Here is a 27,318-nt window from a genome sequence, read left to right on the forward strand (position 1 = left end):
CTCACCACTGAAGTCCTGCCGATGTTCATCTTCCTCCGGCAGTGTTTCCTAAGGGACTGCATCCTTGTAAGGGCCGGAGAAGGCAGCATGGAGTGAGTGCCTCATGTAACTGGCTGTTTGTTACACATTCCACGTGCAAGACTTCCCAAGTCAGAGCCAGCTGAGCAAGAAGCACCTTGGTTGTACTCACCAGTGCAAAATAAAAACCCAAAGGACTCCAACCCCACCTCCTGCACAGACAGGGATGGTTGATGCCGACCCCGAGCACTGTAAGCAGTGTAAGCTGCAGAACCCTTTCTGGAAGGGCCAAGTCACTCCAAGATCACAAGAGCCCTCGCAGCAGTCCCTCCGTTCTTGTGTTTGTCTTGACAGTCACAAAAAAACCCCAAAAGACCTGAGTGGACTCTTAAGGCACCCTGGTGTCTCTCCCGAGCCCTGATGGCTGCACAGACTCACCTGGGAGGGTGGGGCTGCTGCTCTTCAGCTCCCACAGGTACTGCCCCACCAGCCAAACCTCCACTGGCACACCAGGTCCTGCACGGGCACCGCGCTCGGCAGAGATGGGCAACGGCCACTTCCCGGGGCAGGGAAAGCAACGCCCTGCCCTGCACAGACTACACGGGCACACCGTGACCTACAGCCAGCCCCCACCTCTCCCAAAAGAGGCATTTTTCATCCTGAACACCAGTGGTGCTCTCCCTGCTTTTCTGGGCATCAGCAAGCTCTGAAGACCTGCTGCATACCCGAGGTAGGGAGGGGGAGCTTCACTTCTCCTTGCAGGAATATCTCCCTAGAAAGTACCAGGCTTCTTCCACTCCTACAGCACCATCTGCTAGAGCCCAGCATTCTTGACAGCAGAATTCAGAGCCAGGGAAAAGGAATAACGCACAAAAACCCCAAAACAAAATGAAAGAAACAATCTACCTTCAGAATTAACTGCCACATTATTTTCCTACAGCAGGAGCAGCACCAAGTTGTTAATTCAGCTGTCCAAGCTGACAGAAGCTGTGCTGCAGCCAGGCAGGGAGAGGAGGGGATGCTCACTCTGCTCTGTTAGACTGAGCAAGTCTCACCTGCCAGGGCATCCTGCAGGGATGAAAATGCCTCTAACTGCACAGCACCAGGAGATCCTGCCTCAGCGGTAGAGCACTGGGACTATTTAAAAATAGAAAAGGAGGTGGGGAAAAAGGTAGAGAATGGCGTAAAAAGATGGAGAGGCAAATACAGGTAGCAGAAAACCAAAGGCGAGAGCTGAAACACAACAAGAGGAGAACAAACAAACACACTGCAGGAGGATTGGCTCAGCACTACAGAACCAGTGCTGACAGAAAAACCAGCACGTCTGACTCTGGGCTCTTCCAAAGTCAATTCCTAACCTTTATGCTTCCCAAGCATGAACTGAGTGTTCTCCAAGGCTCACAGACATCGTGTCCCGTGGTGCCACCGGCGCAGCAGCACAGCCAGCGGTCAGCCTGCTTCCCTGGCAAGGAGAGAAGCCCTCCAGCCTCCTGGAGAGCTGCCACACTCACACGTGGCTCAGAGCAAGGCCACAAGTTTATGGTGAATCGCCCTTGACAGGCACAAGCACAGGTGCAGGGATGGAGCAGAGAAATAATCAGGCACAGATTTGGTTTTGCTCAAGATTAAAGAGCTGATATTCAAAGTAAAAAAATACGTTATATAACAGTCCCCACAAGCTACATGAGCATCTTTGAGCGTGGGCTCTGCATTTACCTCCAGTTTTTACATTTCACACTTCACCATGGCATTTGCACATGTCAGGCAGTTCTCCAGGGTGGAAAGGCGCTGGAATTCTCTCCGTCCAATACGCTGGCCATGAAGGTGCCTTCGGTGATTCGCAGAATGGGAGACTCGGGGTACAAATCTATGAATAAAACTGTACTGCTGGTTAAGGGTTACATACTGTACATACACACACAGCAGGGACAAGACCTCAATATATGTATTTCTCAAGAATAAACACAGTTTTCACACTTCTTTTTATACAAAGTGTGACAAATCCTTTTTTTCCAGAAATAAAACTTTATTGTCATTAATATCAATTTTACATACAGGTTTATGCCCCTAGACTGCATTTCCTTTGCTTTTTTTAATTATTTAAAAAAAAAAAAAAAAAGGCTTTTTTTTTTCCTTCCTTGTTCAAGAATAAGGGACCTATGATTTTAAATGATGTCAAATTCCTTCTCATTGGACATGTGTGTTTGCTATTACAAAACTATTAAAATGTGAAGGAACGAGTAATATCAAAGACACATACAGAAACTGCACTACTGCTTTTGGGTTGTGCTAATGTACTTGAACAGAACTCGGTCGGTTCTAAACGCCTAACAACATTTTAGAAATTATATTGCCAAAGTAAAAGATGATATTATTACCCACAAGAAAAATGCAGCATCTCTTTCTTTAGTCGAGTGTCCAGGAAGCTCAGTCTCTGCTCTAAGGGGACACCTCACCTCAGTTTGCTTGGGGCATGATAAGCTCATAATGCCCAACCTGGCCCTCCTGCTTCAGCTGGTCTAACAGATCTTCCTTGCGCCGCTTCCTGCTCACCACCAAGTATCTGTTGTGTCCCTGCCCATGGGATTTACTTTTAAGACCATATTTTTGGGCTATCTGATGTATCTGCTTCCGCTCATCCATGGTCAGTTCTCTAGAGAAAGTCAAGTCAATGTGACTCTCTGAGCGTGCATAGTTTCGAATGATCTCTTCAATATCTCTTTTAGCGATTCTGTTCACCCTTTCTACATCAAGCCCAAGTCCTTCCCTTTTAAACTGCTCTTTCACTGAGATAGGCTCTCTAATTCCTTCACCATCTTTCCCTAGGCCACCGCCTGTCCAGCCCATCTTTCTTAAAATTTGGTTCCCAATGTTGTCTTCTTTGATCTTCTGTTTGAAAGCCTCTTCTGCTGATCGACCCCGGATCTCATTTCTGGAGATGACGTCTTCGACGGTGCCTTTCTTCAGGTTATTAACAACAGTGGGCTGAGTCTTTTTGAGGATTTTCACGGCTTCCTCTGCTGCCTCATGCTTGACAGATTTCTTCACTCCAACTGCTTCTGCGATGAATTCATCCTCGAGCATCACCTTGCATTTCCATCGCATGCCTGTCATCCTCTCGAACACGTACTCCACCGTCATCTTGTTGAACTGGGCGGTGTCGTTCAGCGTACACACGGGATTGCTGGAGTTCTCGTAGATCACCAGGTCCTTCAGGTCCTTCTTCCTCCCAGAGCCCCGCGATGAGCAGCCCACTTTCTGCACCTGGGTCACTTTGAGGGATGCTATATTTGACTGCATCTTCTGCAGGATTTTCAGGGCCTCCTCAGCCGCTGCGTGCTTGCTCGTCTTTTTCGTGCCAAACCCCTCGGCCAGGCAGTGATCTTGGAGATACACCTGACACCGCCACGAGCGGTTGGGCATCAATTCGTACTTATATTCAACAGACATTTTGTTGTATGAGGCAGAATTGTTCAGTATTCCTATTGCGTCGCTGGCGTTCTCCGTGAGGACAAAACTAGTCCAGTGCTTGTTGGTATTGGCGGAACCTTTCACGGATTCCGTACCAGGCTGCATCGGGACACAGTCCCTGTTGGCAACTACAAACTCCTCGTGAGGCTTGAGGGCAGGAGGGAAATCCGTGCGGCACACGCCCGCCTCGCACACCACCAGGTCCTCGTGGTAGGTGTGCTTGAACTTCCGCTGGACAACTCGAACTTCCACGGACTTCTTCAGCAGCTTCACTGCCTGCTCCGCCGCTCGGTCCCGGGAGCCGTTCTTGCTGCCGGCGTAGCCGGTGGCCAGGTAGACGTTCTGACATCGCACTTCACAGGCAAAGCCATCAGTCAGGAGCTTCTTGCTCTTGGGGAGGTCAGCAGGGGCGATCTCTTTCAGAGGAACATAAATATATTCAGGATTCGTCTTGCATGCCTGAATCGAACGTGTCAAAAGATACGTGAAGTTAATTTTATCAGTCCCCGTGTTTGCGTCTGGGTTGGCAAGGTTTTTCCAGACAGCCGCTGACAGTTTCTCCATAAAGCTCTGCTTCAGCATTATTGCTGACGGAGGGAAAGTCTCTGATGCAGACGGGGCAGTTGAAGGGGAAACAGAAACCTGCAACGTGCTGCTTGTGGTGGAGTCCACACTGTTCACAGCCCTCTTGGTGGCTGCTGCTGCTGCTGGGCCTGCAAAGCCTAACCCAGCTGTGCTGGAGACCTGGGGATCCACGTCCCGTGCATTCGCAAAGGAATTTGTACAGTTTTCAGCTGGCTGTGCCATGCTGTTTGTATTTGCCTCCTGGTTCACCTCCTGTGGTTGGTTATCCAGAGAGTTGTCCTTCTTGCCATCCTTCTCAGCACTGGTGACAAAGTGTATGGGTTCAAAACGTGGGCGCACTCGGAACTTGGGCACCACCTTTTTGGGCGGCTCAGGAACCTCCTCCGGCTCTGGACCTATGGAATGGGACAAAATTACACAATTACCAATATGTGCATGATAGGCAGGCAATGTTTTCAGAGAGTGATCTCCATGAGGAGCCTGTGGGCTCTAAACACAGGATTTGCACTCCTGAGCCAAAACCCAAGAGGTTTCTTTCCAAAGACATTCACAACTGATCAAAGATGACCAGTCATTCTTGTGCAGGTCACTACAGTGGTATTTCCACCTCTACAACTACCACACAAAAATCTCTGCATATTTAGTTACACAATGCTGTCCCCCAGCATTGCCCACTGAACCCATCCAGTCATTTCTGAAGTTAATCCATTAAAAGCTACTAAAACAAATAAAACTACAAGACAGAACACCAGAGCAGGACTAGAGCCTCAGCTCAGACTCTGCTGCATGGCTGTGGAATGATCTCAGTTAAACTACTTTATCTTCAGGTTTTCTCTTCTGAGGGGGTGAGACTGAACTCCTTTCCAAAACACACAGGGTTGTTACTGGCTTTGACATTTTCTGTCAAAGTATTTCTTTTTTGGCTAAAGGGCACCAAACATGGAGAAATCTGCCCAAGCTGCAGTGGCTGGGGGCCCCATTACACATTACTGAGAGACCTCTTGTTCCTTCACCAGAAGACATGCAAATGAGGCAGACTATCCTGACATGCACAGCGACTGCAGAAAAGGAGAATCAAATAGCTGACAAGCAAATGTGTAACATCTAAGGGATGGTTATACAAGACTTCTGTGAAAGATTTAGCGCCCACAGGCTGACGTGGTACATGTGTGTAATTTCATCGGGGGAGCAAAAGGCCACCTCAGTGCTGGGAAATGCTGCCTGATCCAGGGCCAACGTGTGCAGCTCTAATAATATAGGTCAGGCAGCACATCTGTCTAGACATCAACCAGAGCGTGGTTATCATGGCCCAGCTCCCTCCAGGTGAAAACAACGCTCTGCACGCAGCACAAACAGCCCCTCCTTCCTACTTAAATCAGGTGACAAAGCTCTTACACACACGTTACACCCTTTGGCCATCAGTTCTGATGAATTATGGCAATGTTTCCCTTTCTTGCTCTGTTTGTATTTTGATGGTTGCACTGCAGCAGCACCTAAAGGCTCTTGCCAGCAGAACAGCTCTTTATGCTGTCTGTGCAACATGCCACAGAGAAACCCTCCTCTCAGAGCTGCTGCCTGTGACAGACAAAACATGGGAGAAAAGCAGTATTTATCTCAGTTTTACAGCTGGCCCATGGCAGCACAGAAAGATTGCTGGCTGTCAAAGTAAGGGAAGCAACTTTGGCAGAGCTTGGGATTATATCCAAGCCTAGAGGAGCCCTGTGCTTCACACAGGACACACACATTTCTGCTGCACAGAGCCAAGGGCCTGCCTGCACCCAAACCCCACCAAGGGGCACAATTCCCACCCCTCTCCAGAGGGAGGGCAGGCAGCTCTGAAGGTGCAGCAGAGAAGCCAGCAGACAGAGCCTGTTGAACTGCCAGCCTCCTCTGCCTGCTGCATTTCCTCCACTGGAAAACCTACAGCTGGAACACTGACCCCTGAGCCCATGGGACTAGGCTGACACAGGCAGGTCTCTTCCATTCCAGCAGGGAATTAAAAACAAACAAAGCCAAAGCTACACATCATCTCACCCCTCCTCCCCACAATTCTCCAGGCAGGTCATAACTCAAAATCAATGAGCTGAGCTCCACATCTCCCCATGCACGTACAACCCCTCCCTGGGTTAGAACATCACCCCTCACCACAGCAGAGAAAGGCAGACAGGGATTTCATTACACAGATTCGATTCCCAACACTATCCCTAGAGGAAACCAATTACCTGATAATTTAAATGAAAAATGGTATTTTCTTAAGCAAAGAGAGAACTCTGCATGACTTACACACGACAGTGGGGGGGAGCGGTTGCAGTCCAGCAGAGCACGTCATGGACACTTCTCCCATTTGCCATGTCCGCTGTCACTGCCCTCCCCACAGTCCCACTGATGCCCACCAGACAGGGCAGGGCAGGGCAGGGCAGGGGGCCCCTGACACAGGCACAAATACTCACTGTCCGATGGAGAGCGGTGTCTCTTGAGCTTCCTGCTGGGAACCAACTCGTACGTCCTCGTCTCGCCGATGTCGATGCCTTCGGCCATCTTGAGAACCTTCTCCATGACCTGCACGCCGTATCTGTGTGGATCCAACAGCAAACCACCTGAGAGCCGGTCCCACGGGCAACACACGTGCACACACCAGCTTTTGTCATGTAAAACGAGAACTGAGGCTGCCTGGGACACAGCAGCTGGTGCAAGGGAGACCTCCCCTGATTGTGCTGGAGCAGAGCTGAGCACTGTCCCCCTGCCATGGCCAGTCCAGCGTGGGTAGAAAGCTGAGGGGGCTCACTTGTGAATAACGAACCATGAAGCCACCACACCAACAGTGTATCTGACAAAACATTTGGCAGAGCTACTGGGAGCACTGAGGAACACAGGTTGTGGAGAAGGAGGAGCAGCTTCAGTGAACTAAGCTCAGGAGCTCAGGCTGGCACTGGAGTCCCCTGTGGGGCAGCAGCCACAGCCCGCACGTCACCAGCACCGCAATCAGGTGACAGAGGCCCCGCTCAGCCTTCATCAACCACTCTTTAAAAAGCCAGACTAAATTCTGGTTTGGTGCTGTAACCAAAATGCTTCAGACCCCCGAGCCACAACAGAGGTGAGGAGGCTCTAACACCCCGAGCAAACCCTGACCCTGCCCCAGCACTCAGAGTTCTGCACAGGCAGGACTTGCACGGCACAGCCCCGTCCCTCTCCAGCCCCACAGCCCTGACCAGCTCAGTTTTCCATTGCTCTGGGGCATCTGTCACACGATTTCAAGCCATTTGCACACTGAAGCTGAACAGGAAAAAAACCCTAAATCTTTCTATCCAAGGATAACCTACAATCATAGCCTGAAAGCAGCCTCTGAGAGCTTCACCCCATTGTTCAGAACAGAGAACAAGCAATGCTGCACCTGTTCCACGTGTGCTCACCATCCAAAGTCAGAAGCACCAGGTCACTGCCCATGGACAGGAGTCCACAAGTGTCATGAAGTGCTGCAATAACTTGACCAAGCTTTTAAATACTACTGTTTGAAGGGCTCTGGAAATCCACTCACCCTCCACTCAAGAAATGCCCTTCCTGCTCCTGATTTAGAGGGCCAGGCAGAAATCAGATCCATTTAAATTCCTGGCTGAGAACTCTGAGCACACACTCCTGCAGTCCCAGCACAGCTCAGCCCCCAGCAGAGGGGCAGTGGAACTGTGCAGGGGAAGAAAATGCCAGGAGGGATCAAAGGGAAACCGACAGTGGTGACACTCTCACCCCCTCACAGCCAAAAGGGAGAGGGGTGGGAATCTCTGTTCCTCTCTCTGGCTTGCAGGGAAGAGGCAATACCTGTGACAAACAATGTCCCTTTCCAGCAGGGTGCAAGAACAGCTTAGATTTGACATATGTCCTTCTTCACCACAAAGGATGGAGACCTTTGGGGTTCAGATTTCTGCCAGGGGGGCAGAGAAGTCCCCTCTAGTGCCTCACTGAAGTCTCCCTGGTGTGATTTTAATACATTACACCTTACCCTGATCCCAGTAGCTGTAGAGCATAATGCTTCCCCCTACCCCATTCTGCAGCCACCTTGAACTTATCTGAAAACACAAACATCTTCTCTCATCCCTCCCTAAACTAAATGGAGCCTTCTACTTAACTCCCTCCTCACAGACCATGTTTTCTAAGCCTTCTGGACATTCTCCAGATCACCTCCCAGCACAACACTCACTCAGATTTCATCAGCAAAGACTTTAATCTGTATTTACTCTGACAAACAGGTTGTCTTCAGCCAGGAAATAATCAACAATAGGAAAACAAAACAAAACAAAAACCAAGTCCCCCAACTCAAATGACAACCAGCAAACTTAAAGAGAAAACAACAAAAATCCCCCAAACTTCGAAGCCATTCAGTTGATACAGCAACAACAGCTCTTCCCAAGCAGCAAAAGGCAGTTCCAGGGAATGCTGTGGGTCCCCCCCATTCCCAGACAATACTAAGCAAAGCTGGAATTGTCTTGAACAGCCCAGCATGTTCCTCTCTGCTGTGTGTTCCCGGCTGGGCACAACATGGGGAAACATCCTCACTGGTAGTGGCTCCACATCCATCCTGCCCAAATTCCATCTCCCCTGAGAGCTAGGGGTGAAGATGATCATCAGGGGAGCATGTGCACTTACAGGCTTAAACTCCATCAGTTCTTGGGATCTGAGATCCTCACACACAGTTGTTCATTCACTTCTGTTACCAGCAGCCTGTATCACTGCACCAATTCCCAAGAGCACTGGCACCAAAAAGGCCCCCCAAGACAACACACAAACGCACTAACATGGGCCGATGGCCCACACAGCCTGTCTCTCAAGAAGATATTCTCAACTTTAACATACTACTCAAGCTTGGGAATTGGGAGCTATTTTCAAATTATGCTTAATTTCGGTGCTTGCAGAGCGGAACAGCTTAGTACTTGAACCAGAAAGGAAACAGGCAGATCTGTATTTAAGGATGCTGACTCGGCTCTACACAAATGACACAAAGTATTCCCCACACAAGGCTCCGGGGTCGGAACAGTAATCGAAGTCCTCAGCGCTCACGAACTCCTCTGTCACTGCACGGCTGGCTGAGGTTGGTCCTTAAGCGGATGGTTCTGCCCTTAAAGCCTCACGTCCACTTAAAAACAACCACAGCATGGGAGGTGTCGGCCGGAACGCGGGTGTCGCTCCTGCAGATCCCCACGACCCGGTCGGTTACAATTCGGTTGGGTTCTGGCAATCCCGACACAGGACCGCTGCCATCCCACAGAGCTGTTTCTCCCAGAAAAGCCGAGAATTACGGGCACTGTACAGGCTGCTGTCTGCGCTCACTCCAATGACAAAGCACAGCACCGCCAGCCTAACCAGTCCCGGGGGCGGGACAGCGAGAACTACTTTCAAAACACACATGAACTTTTCCAGCAGTTTGCTTCGCTCCACGTACAAACACGGGCGAACCTGAGCAAAGAAAACTGTCCGGGAGCCGAAATACTCCCGTCCCAGCCCGTTCCGCCCCAGTGTATTTTAGAAGGCAGCTGGAGCCGAGACCCGGCCGCGACGGGAGCCTGACCCCTTCTCCAAAGGGGCTCCAAAGCTCTGCCCGAGGCGGGACCCCCCGAGCCGCGCTGCCCCCGGGGCTCACCTGCAGCCCATGAAGACGTGGTTGGTCCAGAGCACGGAGAGCGCGAGCAGCCGGTCGATGGCGGCGCCGGGGTAGGCGGGCAGGTGCCGGAGGATGAAGCGGCGGCGCAGCGCCCATTGCCGCTCGGTCTCGTTGTACTGCCGCCACTGCTCCACGGCCGGCTCGGCCACCGCCTCGGGCTGCGGCTCAGCGGGCGGCGGCGCCATGGCGGGCTCAGGCGGCGGGGCCGGACCCGGCCGTGGGCGCGGACCCGCCGGGCCGGGGCGCGTTCGGCGGGACCAGGCCCCACGTGCGGACCAGGCCGCGGCGCGCTGCGGGACAACGGGGAGCGCCGGCACGGCCCGGCCTCAGCTCCCCCCCCGGCCCCGCTGGCAGGTGCCGGTGCCGCCGCGGCCCCGCCGCCCCACCCGTCCCGGTCCCGCCCCCGCCCGGTCCCGGTGCCGGTCCCGTCACCCGCGCGGGGCCGAGCGGAGCGGCCCGGCCGGCACCGCCTCACGTGGCCGCGCGTCACGGACGCGCGAGACGCCGCGAGACTCCGCCGCCATGGCGGGGCACTGCGCCCCCTGCCGGCGGCGGCGGGCCGGGCGGGGGCAGGGCCAGGCGGGGCGGGGCCAGGCGGGGGCGGGGCCAGGGCAGCCCCGGGAGGAGTGTCCCGACAGTCCCGACAGTCCCGACTCCTCTCCCCTTCCCCTCCCCTTCCCTCCCTTCTCCTTCCCCTCCTTTCTCCACGAATCCCGCCCCTGCCCCCGGGACCACCGTCCCCGCCGGGCTTTGACTCCCCCGTGACGGTCTGGGACCCCCCCCCCAGCCCCGAACACAAACCACAGCAGGCGCGCTGGCTTTTCGTCATTTTTTATTTAAAATTGACATGAAAGTTAGAAAGGTCACAGGCGGAACAGTGCCGGTTCCTCGGTGTTTTGCCGTGTAAATATATATATATATATATATATAACGCGGTGCAGTTTTCACGCACTTCCATGTGTAAAAAGGGAAGGGGGCCGGGATGGGGAGGGGGCTCTGGAAGCATGCGGGGAGCGGGCAGGTAAGGACGGGGCTGGTCCGGCACTTCTGGACCAGCTCACAGGGTGCGGAGGGGCCGCTGTGATGGTTATAGCGGCCCCCAGCACCGCCTCTCCCTCCTGGTGCTGCCAGCTTTCCCTGACCTCAAAGAACAGGAGGAGGTGCAGGTAGGAAAAAGGAAGTACCACTTGACTCACGTCCACCAGGCTTGTTTAACAGGGTGGTGAGACACAGGAGGACACCAGTGAAAACACACAGTTCTTACTTTATTTCTTTGATAAAATTAAATATTTTGTGGCTGCCAACAGAGCAAGTTGCACTATGTTCATATTTCCTTTGATTCTTGAATGCACGGTTTCCAAAACCAGTCAAACAATAGCATATTGAAAATATTCCTTAGGCTTCACACCCCAGGGAAGCCCACGACATTTATATTATTAAAGACAACATTAGAAAAAAAATATGCCCATAACAACGTTTGAAAATGTATTCGCTACATCATTAGTCCAAACATCACATTTCTGTCGCTCTTCAAAATCCCAGGTAACAATCAGTTCCCCCCATATCACCCTGTCTTGTCACACAAATTACAAGACACTTCAATTTTAGGTATCATGCAAGTCAGTAAAAGAGCTTCTTTCCAAGACACTAACACTGAAGATTTGTTCCCCCCTCCCCAGACAAAAGACCCTTAAACTCTTCTAGAAGTGGCAGTCTTCTCCCTCAGACACAGTGCAGCTGGCGAAGACAGATTAAAAAAAGCTACAGAGAGAGAAAAGGGGAAAAAAAAAGAGAAAAAACCAGAAGATTAGCAAAAAAAGAGAAAGACACTCAAAAAGCAAGAAAAAGAGATGCAACATGAAAACAGCTGACAGAGGAGAGACAGCATCTCCTTGTGGTACCCTCACGTCCTTCAGAAACCATACATATAAACCCCTTTTTTTCGTTAAAGTCTTTTTGAAGACTTTGCATAACTTTAAATAACTTTCTAATATGGCAAATGGTCAGGAAGAACAGTCAGTGACCTGCAGTAAGGTAAAAAAAGCAACATTAAATGGTTATTTAGCAGGTAATCTAGAAATCCTTGACAGATTGATACTGACTGGTTTGGGGAGCAGGGTAACATGCAACAGTAGAAATATTCAAATTATTTTAACTTCCTAAAAACCCCCAAACAAACCACAAAGCAACTGAAGAGTTCTATGGGAAATGAAATTGTGTTTATGGTGAATACCTGAGAAAATACATTGCAGTCAAGAGTTTGGACTGCCCTGATTGCTGGAAATGGAGCCCAGCCCATGGTGTGGTCTGGGCAGCTGCTGCTGTGAGCAGGAGATGGGCTGACACCGCTGGAACTGCTCGTGGGCCTTTGGCATCACCCAGAGCACTTCTCCAGGAAAACTCTGAGCAGCAGCTTGCACTAAAACAGCACCACCCAACAGGGCTAGGCCTAACACGTGCTTGTCTCCTAAAAACCCAGGGTTGGGAGGGTTTTTGTTGAGGCTGTTTGGCAGCAATGCATCCTGATCTTTCAGCAGGGGCAGGACGTGTGGATTCACCCACACACAGAGCACTGAGCCCGCCCACAGCACGACTGAAGAATCAGGGCCACAACAAGCAACTCTGAAATGGAAACCAGGATTTACATGCTAGTCTCCAAGGAGCATGAACTAGCAAGAGAAAAAATAAAAGAAAATTAAAAAAGATAGATGATGCCATGAAAATGACACCAAGTTTAAAAAGAAAAGAGTGCTTTATCTCTAAACTATGTGATAATTAAACTAAGGTGGTGTTGTCGTTTTAACGTCACCAATAAATACATTTTAACTGCGTTGTTATTTTGCCAGCAAAAATAACTCACAGAATTTAATTCCCTGTCCCTTGTCTATCTAGGTGGAGAGAGACCAGGAAGAAGGGGAATCCATTAATTGTAGGGTAAAAAAAAGTATGGTAGGATTGAAAGGTGCAGCATCTGAAATCTTGTTAGCAGTAATTTTACATTGTTTAATAAAAGCAATAACCATCAGTACATAGCAAAGACAGAACCACAATGAGAATATAGGAGAGAGCAAGGGTAACACCCTGGAAAGGTCACAGCTGAAATGCTGTCATGGTTTATTAGACCCTCCGATTTAACAAGTAAATGAAGGTCCATTCCAGCCCATTGTATTCAGGGGTAATTACTCAGTACAGAGCCATGGGTTACTGTAAAAGAAGGGCAAAGAAAACAAAAAACAAAAGAAGTAAATGTTAACCAGAATTCACTGTCTGATGAACTCTTTATTTAAAAACAAAACTCAGCCAGAAATACACAGAAAAGACACCTGCAGGCAAACCACAGTTGCACTTGGCCAGAGTGAACTCCTGGCCCAGTCAGCAAAATACCCTCCTTTTTAGTGCAAATCTTGCAGTAAAAACAAGGCTTTTGCTGAATTGAAAATATGAAAAGCAACCTGCCAACATCTGTACACCTTTAAATGGATGCCAGCTACAAAACATACAGGTTTTCGCATTAAAACCAGAAATTGCTGGAATCACTGAGAAGAAAGTCAAAGAAACAGCATCGTCTTTCTTCACAAACACTGATATGTACAGCAAGGTGTCCAGCTTTCCCTGAGATTGGATCCAGGATGTGCATCCAGGCCAGCACAATGAGAGGGAGACAAGGCAAGAGATCCTTCGTGACCCCTGCAGCATTCAGAGAACACTTAGTTGCAAACCATGGATCCAAAATTGAGAATTCCCCGAGCCTGAGGACGTTTGGACTCAGGCCCACGCCTGTGAGGATGTCAAGTTTTGCAAAAAGTCCTTGAAAATTGTATGAAGCACACATGGCAGCACAGAGGGGGTGACAAGGGGTTAGGCACAGCAAATTAATAAGGGGAGAGGGCAGCAGCCTCTTGAGACAGCACATCCCACCCCACAGCAGCATTGGGGAGGTAAACACACCCCCCAAGCAGCCCTGGCACAGCACGGAGCGGGGACAAAGAGCTGAGCAGTGGGAAGAGGGGACACACACGGGAGCACTGGGAATCAGCCACGAGCACCTCTGGGCAGCTCTAGCTCCTCACAGGGTCAACCACAAGAGCCCAAGGCTCTGCTTAAACCAGAATGGTGAGCACAGGGGGTTGGGCAAAGGTGAGCAGACAGGCACAGTGGCACAGCCGCGTGTTAACCGGGGGTGGGGCATTTGCCTCTGGTGCGAAGGGAAAGGCTCTACAGGAAACCCGGACTGAAAATGAAAGAAAAAGGCAGGTTAATGGTTTTATGGATTAATGACAAAAAAAACCCAAAACACTAAACAAAATAAAAATACAAATGTTTCCTACACACACACACAAAAAGAAATGTTGCTAAGTGTTAATGATGTTTAATTTGACTACAGAACATGCTCTATGCAGACACACACATGCATACACACACACACACTCAGCAGTGGGATGAACCAAATTTATTTTCTATAATAATCCTCTCACAGTTTTGCGAGCTACAGGACTCATCAACTGTGACTTGTTTGTATTCGTGCAAAACAGTGGAGCCCTGGAATACTTTATGGATCAATATGGAGAGTGTTTTTTTGAATTCTGGGAAAGTACCATATATACATATTTAATTTAGCAACGACAAATGCCCATTGAAAAAGGCACTGTCTGCATTTGTGTAGCGGGAACAAAGAACTTCATTTCATTCAAAGCCCGGCACACAACAGTGTACAGTTACGAGGGCTGCCAAAAGCAATCCAAACCCAACAAAAATCAGTAATGTTCACGCTAACTGCACTTTAGCTGTGCCCTCGTACTCAGCACCAGAATGAACAGTTCTCCTTTGAGCTTATTTTTTCAAATTCAGAGCCTGATAAGCAGAGAATTGTTCTTTTCATTGTTTTACAGTTACCGTTCCATTAATTCAACTGGACAGCTCAAGACAATTGCAAGCTCCAGTTCGAGGCAGTGCAAGACCCTTCTGAAGCTCTTCTGTTAAGTGGAAGGTCCTATTTAAACTACATTCAAATGCCTCTCACTGACAGTGTGATGTTTACTTGCTTTTCCATTTTCCTTGGTGGAGCTAAGAGGGAAGGAATCCTGGAATCAGCTTTTACCTATTTAAGGGCAGACCATAATTTAGACTAGACTATTCAGAAGGGAATGTAAGTTTTAGCTTTGTCTGCAGGGAAGGGTGGACTCGAGGCTGATTTTTCAGAGTGGTTTATGGTTAAGAGCTGCTGTTCCAACAGGTCACTTCTCTGAAAGGCCTGCACACCTCAGCCTGGGGCCTCTCACCCTTGCCTTGGATAATGAGTATTGCTGCTCTGTCAAGAAGCAAGACATTCCTGTGGGAGCTTCCTTTTTCCTCTCACCAGAGAATCAACAACAAATTAAAAAGGCTCAATTAAACACACTCAAGCTAGTTGTAAGCAGACCACTGTCATTAGCAGTTTAACTAATAACCCTAATGAGGATGCTGCTCTCCTGCCAGGCAGGGTCATTTCTTGTGCATCTTTGTTTAAATGACCCTTCCTTTTACAGCAGATGCAGGCACTGCAGGGCAGACCCTTGCTTACTGCTGGCTTTGTTAACCCTTCCAGGCAGCCCTATGTGTTCCACAAGCTTGGCCATGACTTTGTGGCCACCTCACACCCCTGCTCACATGCAGGCAGAGCCACTGACAGTCACTGCAACTGGAGCAGAGCAGACTCACAGCATAACACCCCTGACAGGGCTCTCCTCCAGCGGGAACTCTCTGCACTAAACTTGGCAAAACTCCTCAGGCACTTGGATCCTGGCCTTATTCAGGAGCTAAGTGCTCTGGCAGGCCTTCTGGACACAAGTTGAGCACAGCCCTCTTCTACCTCTATCCTTACCCTGGCCATGGGCACACTTGGCATGGCTCCCAGGGGTGTGGGTCTGTGTCTGCCTGCTACAACTGAACAGTCAATCCATGGGTGACCCATTTGCCTCCTGAAAATGCCATAAAGACTCTCAGTCTCTCTTCAGAGCCTTCATTATCTGCTAATGCTCATCCCATTACCCCTTGTGGTTTTGGATAATCAACTATAATCTGTCAGCAAGTGAATATTGGTTTGGTTACTCAGCAGTAGCTTTTTTAATGTTCCCTCTCTCTCACATACATGCACACAAACACACACACACAGTTTGGTGATTCTCTGGTGCTTTGGGACAAAGGAGAGCTCCAGGCTTGGCAGACTTTACTATCTGTTAGTATATGAAGAGGGGGGTAGAAACTATTCTTGGATCTGCCTTCACCTGCACTGTAACCACAAGTTAACACTACAACTTGGGAGGGGTGGGAGGGAAGGAGAAGAAAGGGAAGAGACATTTACGTGGCTGGCTGGGCTGCATCATCAGCACCACATCTCCATAGCAATTGTTGCCATAGTATCAACATGGCCTGCGTGATTAAAGAATATAATTTATTTCTGAGGGAGATGGAATAAAGAGAACAGAGCCAACAAAGTGCTGGGAAGATTTAAAAGGAAAAGGACCTAATCCTTCTTTTTTATGTTTAATATCCTAATACAAAGTCTCTGCATTTTACTTTGCAGAATCTTTAAAGACAATTACATCCCTTTTCTACAACTGCATACGTAGAGAGAGACTGGTAGAGCACATATTGTGAGGGTGAAAGCAGAGGAAGACAGAGATAATACTTATAGGCTTCTTTTACCCTTCCTTTTTCAGGAAGGGTACTTGATCCCACTGTGAGGCTCTATTAGTTAATGACGCTTACCAGGACAATGTGCCTCATGCACCATGCAGCCAAACAGCAGCTAACTGTAAAACAGCACACAGGTAAAGAGCTAATGATGATGATGATAATGATGTCACAACAAAAAAAACAACAAAAATAAACTAAGTTATGATTAGTGCAAATTACACAGCGCTTAGGTTTAAATGAGTCACCTGTGAAAAAGGCTAGTGTACTGCCAGACAGTAGTGAACCAGCTACAGTTAAGCTACAGCTTGTGAAATTCATGGATTGTTAAGGAAAATTTATGATCTAAATACCGAAATAGATTATTAAGGACAATTGGAGAAGTTAAAGAGCAAAGAAAGCAGCACCATTTCTAACAGAGCTATTTTCCCAGAGGAGAGGGAATCCCCCTAATATCTTCCCAAGCCATACTGAGGCACTGACCTATCTCTGTCATGGAGTTTTCTGTGCCCTTAAATGACCAGGACAGTACCAAAGCCTTTCCATATCAATGTGCTTGATGTCAAGGAGCTCTTCTGGGATCAGAAGCACAAGAGTGTGACTTGGGCCACAGCAACTCTTTGCTGATAACTATAGGGCACCTTGTTTCCCTTTTCCCTGACTAATCTCAGGGCTGAAGTCTGCTGTCCTGAGTGAGCAGATGTCTGAGGGCTGTAAGCATGAAAGAACTCAGTTGTGTATTCCTTACACAGTCCAGGCTGGGGAGAGAAGTCTGCTCCCAGTCAGTCTCAGACTCCTCAGCATGAAAAGATACTAAAATCCCCTGAAGGTAATTCAAATGAGCAAATCAAAATAGGTAGTGGGAAAAGGAACAGACTAGTGAGAAAAGGGCAGCACTAATTACTCATCAGAAGAGAATGTTGACACAGAAGCAGCTCCAGTTCAAAACTGAAAGACTAAACCAGGATCTCATTTTTGTTATTGGGTGTTTCCTCTCCTGTCTCATTTGATTCCAAGTTTAATCGTCACAGGCTTTTTCCCTGACAAACAATGCTGTCAGCTCTCTAGGCACATCCCACATTGTCCAATTTGATGGCACTTTCTCCTCATGTATTTGAGACTGCATAGTGCAGGCAAGATTTACTCTGGATTTACTCTGGATTTGGACGTGCAGAGGGGGGATTGTGGCAGTGGTACAAAACCAGACCCTTGTTTGTCTCTGCACCACTCTCTGTACACACACCCAGGTGGCACAGTGCTCCATTTTGGGAAATGTACCCCAGTGGGAAGGAACTGCTCACTGCTGGGAGAACTGGGAGGACTGTTTCACTGTCAAGAGCTGGCTGCTCTTGAGCAACTGCAGAGCATTAGAAGCCCAGGCTCCTAAGGGGCACTGCCCAGATCCCAGGGCTCTTCCAAGGGGGTGGATCCTGAAACCCCAATCCCTGGCATGGGGAACCCCTGCTAAAGCCATGCAGTATCTCCAACTGCTTATGTGGAGGGCAAAAAGCTGATTTAGGACTGTAGAAGAGTACTAGTGCTAACAAGGTGCTGTAACCTGTCTCCCCATTTTGCAGCCTTACATTTTGCAGATTCTCTAATTCAAGACTTTTCACACTCCAAGTTGTTTCCCAACCTGAACAAGTAAGACCCTGAGACAGGACATGCTCCTCTCTAGGGGCAGAGGAACATCCCTGCTATCCACACGCTTGCCTTGGCAGCTAGGGTGGTTCCACTTCATTACAAGCACTGACAGACCAGGGGAGGAGCAGGCAATCTAGGGGAATAAAAAGTTCATCCTCTCCCATGCTGCCAGCAGGCAATGAGGGAGGTTAGCACTGCTCCCGGCTCTTCAAGATGACAGCTGAAGGTTAAACACTTCCAGCTACTGCTCAGCCTTACTAGGGATTAAATCTGGCTGCAAACCTTCCCCTGATAAGGACTGGCTATGTTGGGAGGGAGATATGAACACCCAGAAAATTAGTAAAGGAGAACCATTGCCAAAAAGCAAGTACCACTGGGTTAGCAACTTACTTTTTCCTTTCCTTATCCCTTTTAAGAGTTTGCGATCCTCCAGCCTGCTGAGCCTGAGACTGAAGCAATTCAGCTGCTGTCTTCCTTTGTTTAAATGCATTTACTTCATCATCCAGAGACTTCTTCTTATCCTCTAGCTTCTTTTTTTCATCCTGATGTAATTTCTTCAGGCGATCAAACTTTTCATGCAGCTAAAGGGAAAGGAGAGAGGTGAGCAGGACCCAGCACTACCAGACACTCTGTGCATGGGAAAAGAGGAAGATGGAAGGATCCCTTGAGATCTGAGCCTGCGAGTCTCCTTGGTCTCTACACAATTTCTAGCTCCTGAGCTGACAGTGCCTAGACAAGAGCAGGGAACAGTCTCCTTCCACAACAATTCACAAACCAGGCAGTGTTCTAGTGAGGCATCATTGTGCACACTAAGAACAGAGGATTGAGAGAGCATAACTGTAAAAAAATCCCTAATCCATTTCCAGGGGTCTCTCTCTCCCTTACTCCTTTTTAAAGGTCAGTAAATTAATGGGTTTTTCACAATGTTAAGGAAGTTATATGGGTTTCCTTTTTGTATAACAATTTTATTCAGGGGCTGCTTCTCTCCTTGACTTTTGCCCCACTGCACCCTCTCCAGCAGAATCAAGTCTATGGCCCTTTCCTGGTGCAGTAAGTTGTACACATGAAACTGTGATTCAGTTGTGTCCTACAGGATGAACACCCGAACATCCCCATCCAAGTTAAACCTTAGACTTCTTGGTAAGAAATTCCTAAACCCCACTTTGCAGAAAGTGCTTTGGCAAGTACCTACTTGGGAGTGAATCTATCACTCACAACCATGAAGAGACAAGTACTGCAGTCTTCACCTCTTTTTCAGCCTCCTTCAGCTCTGCTTCTTTCTCCTTGACTCTCTGGACAAACATCTGCCTCATTGCCTCTTCCTTTTTCTGCAGTTCCCCCAGAAACTCATTTCTTTTGGCTTCATAAGTTTCTTGTAAGCTAAAAAGAAAGGAAAGTCCATTGATAGGATTTGGGACAAACTCTGCTTCCTCTGACCTTCTGAAATCAGGCCCTCACTGTGAATATTGCTTGAACACAACACATTTGCTACTCACTCACCCACGGGTGCCCGAGGTCTTTTTTATCCAGTAATTTCTGGGATCTATTGCACTCTTCTGTATGTTGAATGTTGGGCAATTCAAAGAAACCAGCTGGCAATAAACACTAGTTCAGAGGAACACTGCTGTGTCTCTGCAGCACAGATATTTCTACTCTTTTACTTTCAGTCAGTCCTGCCCATGCTCCCCGTGTTTTCACCCTCCCTCACTCAGCCAGTACCTTTGCTGAACTGGACTGATCAGAGCTGGCAGGTCTTCTTGCTGCATCGGTTCTTGCCGTGCTCTCTGAAGGACACACACACTCTTACACACGCACGCAGCACGTCCAGCAACGCCTCTCCCAGCCTCTCCTGTCTCCTCCAGGATCTCACCTGAAGGGTTTGCTGTCTGGATCAGTGTCCTTGAAGCCCATCTCTTCCAGTTTGCAGCGCCGGTACAGCTCGTAGTGGCGGGTGTGGGTCTGCTCGCGGAGGTCCTCCATGTTCACGCGGATCAGCATCTCCCGCAGCTTCACGAAGTCGCAGTGAGCTTCATTCTCCACTGCAAGAAGACATGGTAAGGACTAGGGTGGGGACAGAAACAAAGATCTCTTCATGCATTCCCACTTGTCTACTCCTCCAACAGGTTTAACAGCCCTTTGGAGCAGAGAAGACTGTCGCTATAGGCCTGACACAAGGATTTAGCAAAGGGTAATTCCCAATGAGATCATAAAGTCCAGCAGGCCCTTCCTCCTTTTATGAGAGCCCACTTGCACACATGCCACCATTCATGCCATGAAAATCCCAGGGCTCAACTCACCCTGCACTGTGCCCCAGGGGTACTGACGAGCTTTCATCATTTTGTTTCCTATTTTCAGCTCCTCCGTGCTCCCGATCACTGCAAATGGCAAATGGGCCTGGAACACATTTAATGATACCCACATTAGTCCCTCTCATACCTGGCTGACCCGCCAGCACACAGAGATTAGCACAGCCACTGAGCAGAACAGTCATTACGCACACGCTAATCTCAGGAAGTCTAGTCACTGGCCACTAGCCCAAGACAAAGGGGGAGCAGGGTGGGTCCTTTTTGGAAACCTTGTTAGTGCTACCACTCTATATCCTCTACCTGGCTGATCCTCCCAGCCACAGGGTCTCAGGTGAGATGAGCCAGTCAAGACTGGCCTCAGAATGCCAGCTCGAACAATGTGCTGCGCGGCGCTGACTGCGGTGCTGTCCCGGGGCTGCCGTGGCTTAGGAGAACATCTGCACAAGCACAGAAGCAGTAAGAGGTCTTGGAGCCTTCTTGGTTTTATCCCCCCTCCACTCCCTTGGCTCACACTGGAGCACAAGACTCCTTGCTCCATCGGATCATGAGACAGAAGTCCATCCTTCACCCCCAGAGAACAGCTCCTTCTTCCCTGCTTGCTTCAGCCCTGGTGAGGAAGGGCTGAATGTGTCCCTGCACAGGGTCAGCCTCCATGGCCATGTGTGCCCCAAGGTGTGCCCCAAGATGAGCTGGGAAGGACTCTGCATTCCCTGGGGCTCACAAGAGAGATTTGCTTTTCAGACATTCAGAAATCGAAACCAGTCATGTCTCAGTAAAGATGGTCTCTCTGAAGGATGCGAAAAGTAAAGATTTGCCCAGTGCAAGCTCAGCAAAATGGAAAAGAAACACTCCCAACACTTATCTAAGCTCTGAAGACCTCACCTTACAGTCCCCTCATTCCCCAGACTCGGGCAGCCAGGCAAACCCCCCACATTGCCATCGCACTTCGCTGCATTTTTCTGTTGTGCAGTGAGTGAGATTTGTCCACACCTCCACTTGCTCCTGGGAATGCTACTGTGCATTCTGCCAAGCTGCAAAAAGTCCAGTGCAAAGTTTCAGCACTTTAAAAATAGAGTTCCCAGCTCCCTGGGAAGCCCTTCTGCTGAGTTTTGTGCAGTGACATTTGCTAGAGAGCTTTTAAAGTGTGCTGAGTTCTGGGCAATTGAAAGGGCCCCAGGAAACCAACCACGGGGAAGATCAGTGACCCTGCATTGCTCTCAAGAGCAGGCAAGAGAATTCCACAGGTTATCTGAAAACCTGGACAAGTTCATGACAGCTGATACAAGCAAAAGATTTCATAGATGACATTTTCTGCTCATAGAGTCAAACTGCAAATACAGCAAAACTGCCAGCAAGCACTCACACAGATGGGTTCTTCCACTCGTATTGCTCGGCCTCCCAGCTCTCACATGGGACACACAGAACCAGCGGGGCTGGTGGTCAGCCTGACGGGGCCATCCAGAGGCTCTGAGGTCTCCTGTGTCACTCTTCATTGCTGAGTTACCTTTGGGACTGGTCTGTACCTGTGTCCAACTGCTGGAAACTCTGAAACTCCCCAGCTGCTAAACCCCACAAGGGCTACAGCCTCCTCTGCAGGTCTACTCAGTGCTATTTCCAGAGGGAAAAACCATCTCAGTTCTGTGGTTCCTGAGATTCCAGGCCAGTCAATCCCCCTTCAGGACACAGGACTAGGCAAATGTTTGCTGTGGCAGTGGGATCCCCTCTCCTCCAGTCTACCAGAGCTGCCCACTTCTCTCCTCTTCCCATCCTGCTGCTTCTGGGGCAGAGCTTCCAGACCTCCCTGTGGGCTTCTTTGGACTGTCCGTGAGGAGCATCCCATGACTGGCTTCTCCCACAGCTGTTAATGCTTTTTGTTCGCTTCATATCCAGGTCTCTGGGAGAGCAAAGTAAGGGGATTTTCCAAGGGACAAAGCGAACAACAGGAGCAAGAGAAGAAGCCTGAGGCAGTGGCAGAACCTCGACCATCAGTGGACATGGGAGACACTTCGTCCACAAGCACCAACTGTCCTGTTGCTGTCTTTGCCAGGGAGAAAGTGCTGGTGATTTCCTTTTTCCTTTAGCAAGGGAGTTCCAGCTCCCAGCACGTGGGACAGCTCATATGGCTGCATGTGATCTCACTTAAATAGCAGGTGCAGGGAGATTATTTTCTTCAGTAATTAGACTAACTCATTCAAAATGGAAAAGCCAATAGGGAGCTGAAAGAATAGGAGAGCTTGTTTTTCTTATTTCAGTTTATGTAAGAATAAAATCTAGATGGGAAGAGACCTCAAGAATTTTGGACAGTGTTTTCTCTGAACTGGTATATATATACTTGGTGGGGAAAAAAAGTAACTGATCCAGAGAAGTTGATGGTCAGCAAGAAGCACTACTTAATTATGAAAACTGCATTTATAACCTTTCAAAGATGTTGATCTGTAAACAGGCAAAGACAATGAAGCTTTCTGTAGAGGAGTAAAACACATGGTTAAGGCAACTGATTTAAATCAAAGTTTCCCATTCCTCAATTTTAAACATTACTAAAATTGGCAATTTAACTTGTAAACCTAAATCAACCCATCCTGGCTCTTTTAATGGCCTCAGTCTCTCCATAAGCTCACCTCCTGCCCTGAAGCATAAGCAGATTTGTCTTGTGTTGCTAATAAAATCAGTATTTGGATACAAGTTTTCCAGGCCTATAAAATTGCCTTGATCAGATTCATATTCTGGCCTGCTCAGTCCCCATAAACATGGTAATTCTGACTGATATGAATTTAGTGAGGGATTAAAGAGCTGATCTCTCTGTGAGCAACTGACACAACCCAAAATGTCTGCACTGCCCCAGACAGCAGTTCCCTCCCAGGGGTCATGTGAATGGCTAAAAGAAAAGATGAGTAGACAAGGGCTAAGGGGGAAGGACTTCTCCCTTTATCATCACACCGCTGGTTCCTTGAGGATGGAACGATGTTGCATTTTGCTTCCAGCAGTAACTCTATTCCTACACAGTGAGAGCACTAAGCACTGAGAGAGATACCATCACAAAACCACTCTGACATCAGGACAAACTTCCTGTTTCTTCTAGGCCTCTCCAGAACGCTCTTTAATACTACATCAAGAGGTGACACAAAAGCACATCAGGTAGACCTGTACTACACCAACAGCAGTGCAGCAACTTCCCCTACTTGTTTTCCTGTAAAAAGCCTTATGGAAAATGGGACCATGGTTGGGATGCACTGCCAGAGGGGCCAAGGGACAGTTTGCTCCCTCTTCAAGGAACCACAGACAGGCACCCACCATGCTGTGCAGGCCAGAGCCAGAATGAGCACCTGCAGGCACCTTGAGGCACGTCTGGCCTGAGTTGTTTAATGATTTTCACACAGTGCTGGTTAAGCTGTGTAACTCCTTGCCACCAGATCCTGGAAATTTACTGCTGAGAGGCCATCAGGTAATGCATGGGAGAGAAATACAGAGAAACTCTTGAGCTGAACAGGGTTAAACACTGGGGGAAGTGAAGCATTGTACACACTCCCTCTCCTCTTGTATACTACAAAAAAATCAAAAGCAGAAGAGAAGGGCCACTGGGCTGCCCGGGCCTCTGGTCCCACTCTCGTGTTTTATTTCTCACATCAACACTTGGATGTAGCTCAAGGGAAGGCACTGCTCTAATCAGCCTCATTGCACTCCCTGTCCACCCATTCTGGCCAACAGCAACAGAGCCAAAAGGCCAAACCAGACCATGACCTAGCTAAGAACCTGGACCAATAATAAAACAGGACCTCAGTGCAGACAAGAGTCCCAGAGCTGGCCAGGTGAAGGGGCTCTGCTGCAAAGACAGCCATAGACAAGAGGAGACATCCATAGAGGCAGGGCTTTGCAGGAAACACCAGTCCAGGAGAGCAGAACTGTTCGGTGAGAAAAACGCAGGGTGAGGAGCAGAGGTGCATGTCTGCAGACAGTCTGCCCCTCACACCAGACAGGCAACACTCACTGATTCATAACCCAGGACTGTCCTTGCCCTGCACAGCCAGGCCTCACTGTCTGGCTGGCTTCTTACATGTCCCTCAACAGATATGCATAAGGACAAGGAGGGGGTTAAAAGTCTGTTTTCCTACTAGAAAAGCCCACCAGAGTCAGTAGCCTACCACAAGGCTCTGCTAGCCTAGGATGACCCTGCAAGGAGGGGATCCCTGTAAAATCCTATTTTTAAGACAGAAAATAAAAGGGAGAGTAGATTTAAGAAACACCCCAATATGGGCCACCAATCCCTACACTGACAGTGCTGCTCTGTGAGAGGAGGAAGCACCCAGTCACTTACATTCATTGTCCCATTTATCTCCGCCACCGATTCATCGTCTGTCGGGAACTGGTAGATCTGAACCCCGTTACTGACCAGTTCACTTGTGATTTTAATTTTAAACTTGGTCAGCTCACTCTTGGAAATGGCATCAGATTTGGCAATGATGGGAATGATGTTCACCTAGAAAAGAACAGAGGTACAAAGTAATCGACTTTGCTCCAGGGAGCTTTTCCAAGTCTGCAAAACAGCCTTTAAAAAATTATAAGCGATCAATAAATCTACAGGATTTATCTGCCAAGCCAGTCACTTCCACCAGAAGGGCTATTCAAGGTGGGGAAATGCTCTGGAAGAGCAGCAGCCTTTCCACCATGCAAACAGCAAACCTGTCCCATAAGGGTTAAACGTGCCCACCTTGCTGTCGAGCTTCTTCATTGTCACCAAGTCCAGGGATTTCAGCGAGTGGCCCGTAGGAGCGATGAAGTACAGGCAGGCGTGGATCCGGGTGTCATGGTAGTTGTGCAAGACCCTTCTTATCTTCAGTTCTTCTTGCAAGTAGGCTTCAAACTGAGCATCAATGAACTCAACGATGGGCTTATAGCTGTGGTGAAAGGAAAAAAAAAAAAGCTATACATGTCACAGCCAGAGGGGAAAACAGACAGTGCTCCTTTGCTTGCTTTTAAGAAACAAGCTGCTTGTTAGCTTTCACTTCCTGAGACCAATTCTCTCCATCTCCCTTCCTCCCCACCTGTAAGCAATTTTACAGTTACACTACTGACATGGAGATGTGGTCCTACATCAGACTCTAGCAGCCTGTTTGTCAAAACACAGTACTGGGATTCAGCAGAGGACAGAGGACACATCATCCTCTCCAGGGAAAGAGGACTCTTGTACTTTGAAACATGAGGGTGAGAGACTTTCTAAAGCAAGGATCATGTAGGCTCATTTGCAGCAGTGTGTAACCCTTGCTTGCACTCAGAGGTTGAATGGATTGCTGCTCTCACAGCCCTGAGTCCTGCTGGTGGAAGACACAGCTCCATTCAGTACTACTTTTGCCCAGTGCTCTGGGCAGGAAATCCCTGCCAGCACCCTCCCAAGGCATTCTGAAATACAGAGCCTTTCGGATTCATAACGTAAAGAACATCAGTGCATCTTAAATACAACTTTAAAAAAAAAAAATCTAGCAGACCCACAACAGCAAATCCCATCAGCAACATCCCTGTGGAAATGCACCTTGGAGACTGCCTGCTGGAATTGCACATCCCTTAACCACCACAGTCTAGCTGTGCTGGGATGTGAGCTGCCAGAGGCACTTCCCCAGGGTATCCCACTGCACATTTATCGTGCTCCCTTTGGCAACATGGAGAGGTGGGTATTAAGCCAAGTGGTCACTCGACCACACAAGTGGTTTGGTTGGCAGCTTGTGGTCACCACAGCCAAAACAAACCCAGATGCCCTGGAGTATTCCACTCTCCCCACCAGATGAAATTGGGGAGAAGGCTGCCAGCAGAGTAGATGTCACTGATAGCATGAGAAGAGCTGTTTTGTAGCCAAAGCAGTGCTGACACTCCACAACCTCTGTCCTCTCTTCTACCTGTCCCATCACAAAGAGACGACAAGGACAACTCATAAGAAAGAAGCAGGAAAAGTGTACAGTGCAGTCTGGACCACCCAGGGCACAGGGAGAGACCGTGCATGAAAAACTAGGTCATGATATAGCCTCTCTCCCCCACACTCACCTGTCCTCTTTGTTGATCTGATCCCCAAAGCCCACTGTGCTCACAATAGTCAGTTTGAGGTTGACATTGCTCTCCTGCAGGTCGTAGGTACTGGATTTCAGCTGAACCCCAGGCTGTGAGTGAGATGCTGGGTCCCCTTCAAACTTGGTGTTGAAAAGGGTGTCCATGAGGGTGGACTTACCAAGGCCAGTTTCCCCTATTGGAAAAAAAGAGAGTTGAAATGTTCAGTTGAATATTAATATGGTTTGGCCTTTCGGCTTCCAAACATTAACAGGGGTGAAATTGTAGCAGATGAAAGCAGATCTCATGCTCCCAAGGGAGCGTCTGGTAAACAGAAAGCCATGAACAATGGGAGGTCTGTATTCTGGGCAAATTACATTTCACAGTCTAATGGCCATTAATATCGTTAGAAAATAGAGATGAAAAGAAAGAGGTGAAAAGGCGAAGGGGAAAGCATCATTCAAATCCTACATAAATCCACAGCTACACCACAGAAGATGCTGTTTTCATTAAAAAGGGGGGGGGGGATGGGGCTTACTGCCATTTCCAAAAAAAGCTGCTCCAGATCAATATGTGTTTAATAAGCAGCCACAGAAACAGTCTCCTACCATGCAGAAACCCTGAGAGTTGGTTCTAGACCTACAGCAAGTTGTGCAGTGGGTTTCTTGTACTCACAACAGCTTGAGTTGGGGAATCAGCCTTCTAGACTGGGAGGGGGCATTTTCAGTAATATCTGCTTTCCGTATCTTAGGAGCTATACAAGCTACACAATATTCCAAAATCTGCTTTCAAACGTTCTGCAGTTCTGCAGCATTGAAGTGTTATTTGGATTCCATCTATCAACAGGCAAGTATTTCCCTGTCTGAGAGGAAGAGAGAAATCCCAGAGACCAGTCTTAAATTTGTTTTAGATACATCCCAGGAAGAATAAAACAAATCCCTT

General features: G+C 48.7%; 2 protein-coding genes across 6 annotated transcripts in view; both read right to left on the bottom strand.

The window, feature by feature from the left end:
- Positions 1-2,023: 2,023 nt before the first annotated feature.
- NKRF (NFKB repressing factor) lies at positions 2,024-10,034 on the bottom strand. Its single transcript, XM_050310960.1, has 3 exons — positions 9,704-10,034; positions 6,525-6,646; positions 2,024-4,469 (listed from the first exon to the last, which is right to left on the bottom strand). Exons 1-3 carry the CDS (start codon positions 9,907-9,909, stop codon positions 2,476-2,478), a joined length of 2,322 nt encoding a protein of 773 aa, XP_050166917.1. The 5' UTR covers positions 9,910-10,034; the 3' UTR covers positions 2,024-2,475.
- A 934-nt stretch (positions 10,035-10,968) lies between these two features.
- SEPTIN6 (septin 6) overlaps positions 10,969-27,318 on the bottom strand; it is a 28,566-nt gene continuing 12,216 nt past the window's right edge. For 2 of the 5 annotated variants that reach the window (XM_050310310.1, XM_050310308.1), the window contains exons 3-10: positions 26,377-26,572; positions 25,052-25,238; positions 24,659-24,820; positions 20,338-20,434; positions 19,911-20,079; positions 19,288-19,420; positions 18,431-18,621; positions 10,969-11,485 (exon numbers count right to left, since the gene is read on the bottom strand). In XM_050310310.1, the coding sequence (XP_050166267.1) occupies positions 11,476-11,485; positions 18,431-18,621; positions 19,288-19,420; positions 19,911-20,079; positions 20,338-20,434; positions 24,659-24,820; positions 25,052-25,238; positions 26,377-26,572 (1,145 nt within the window). In that variant the 3' untranslated portion in view covers positions 10,969-11,475. The other 3 variants (XM_050310309.1, XM_050310312.1, XM_050310311.1) reach the window with 3 other exon arrangements.

Source organism: Myiozetetes cayanensis, unplaced genomic scaffold, assembly GCF_022539395.1.
Source record: "Myiozetetes cayanensis isolate MyiCay16 unplaced genomic scaffold, myiCay2020 scf15, whole genome shotgun sequence".
Taxonomy (NCBI): Eukaryota; Metazoa; Chordata; class Aves; order Passeriformes; family Tyrannidae; genus Myiozetetes; species Myiozetetes cayanensis.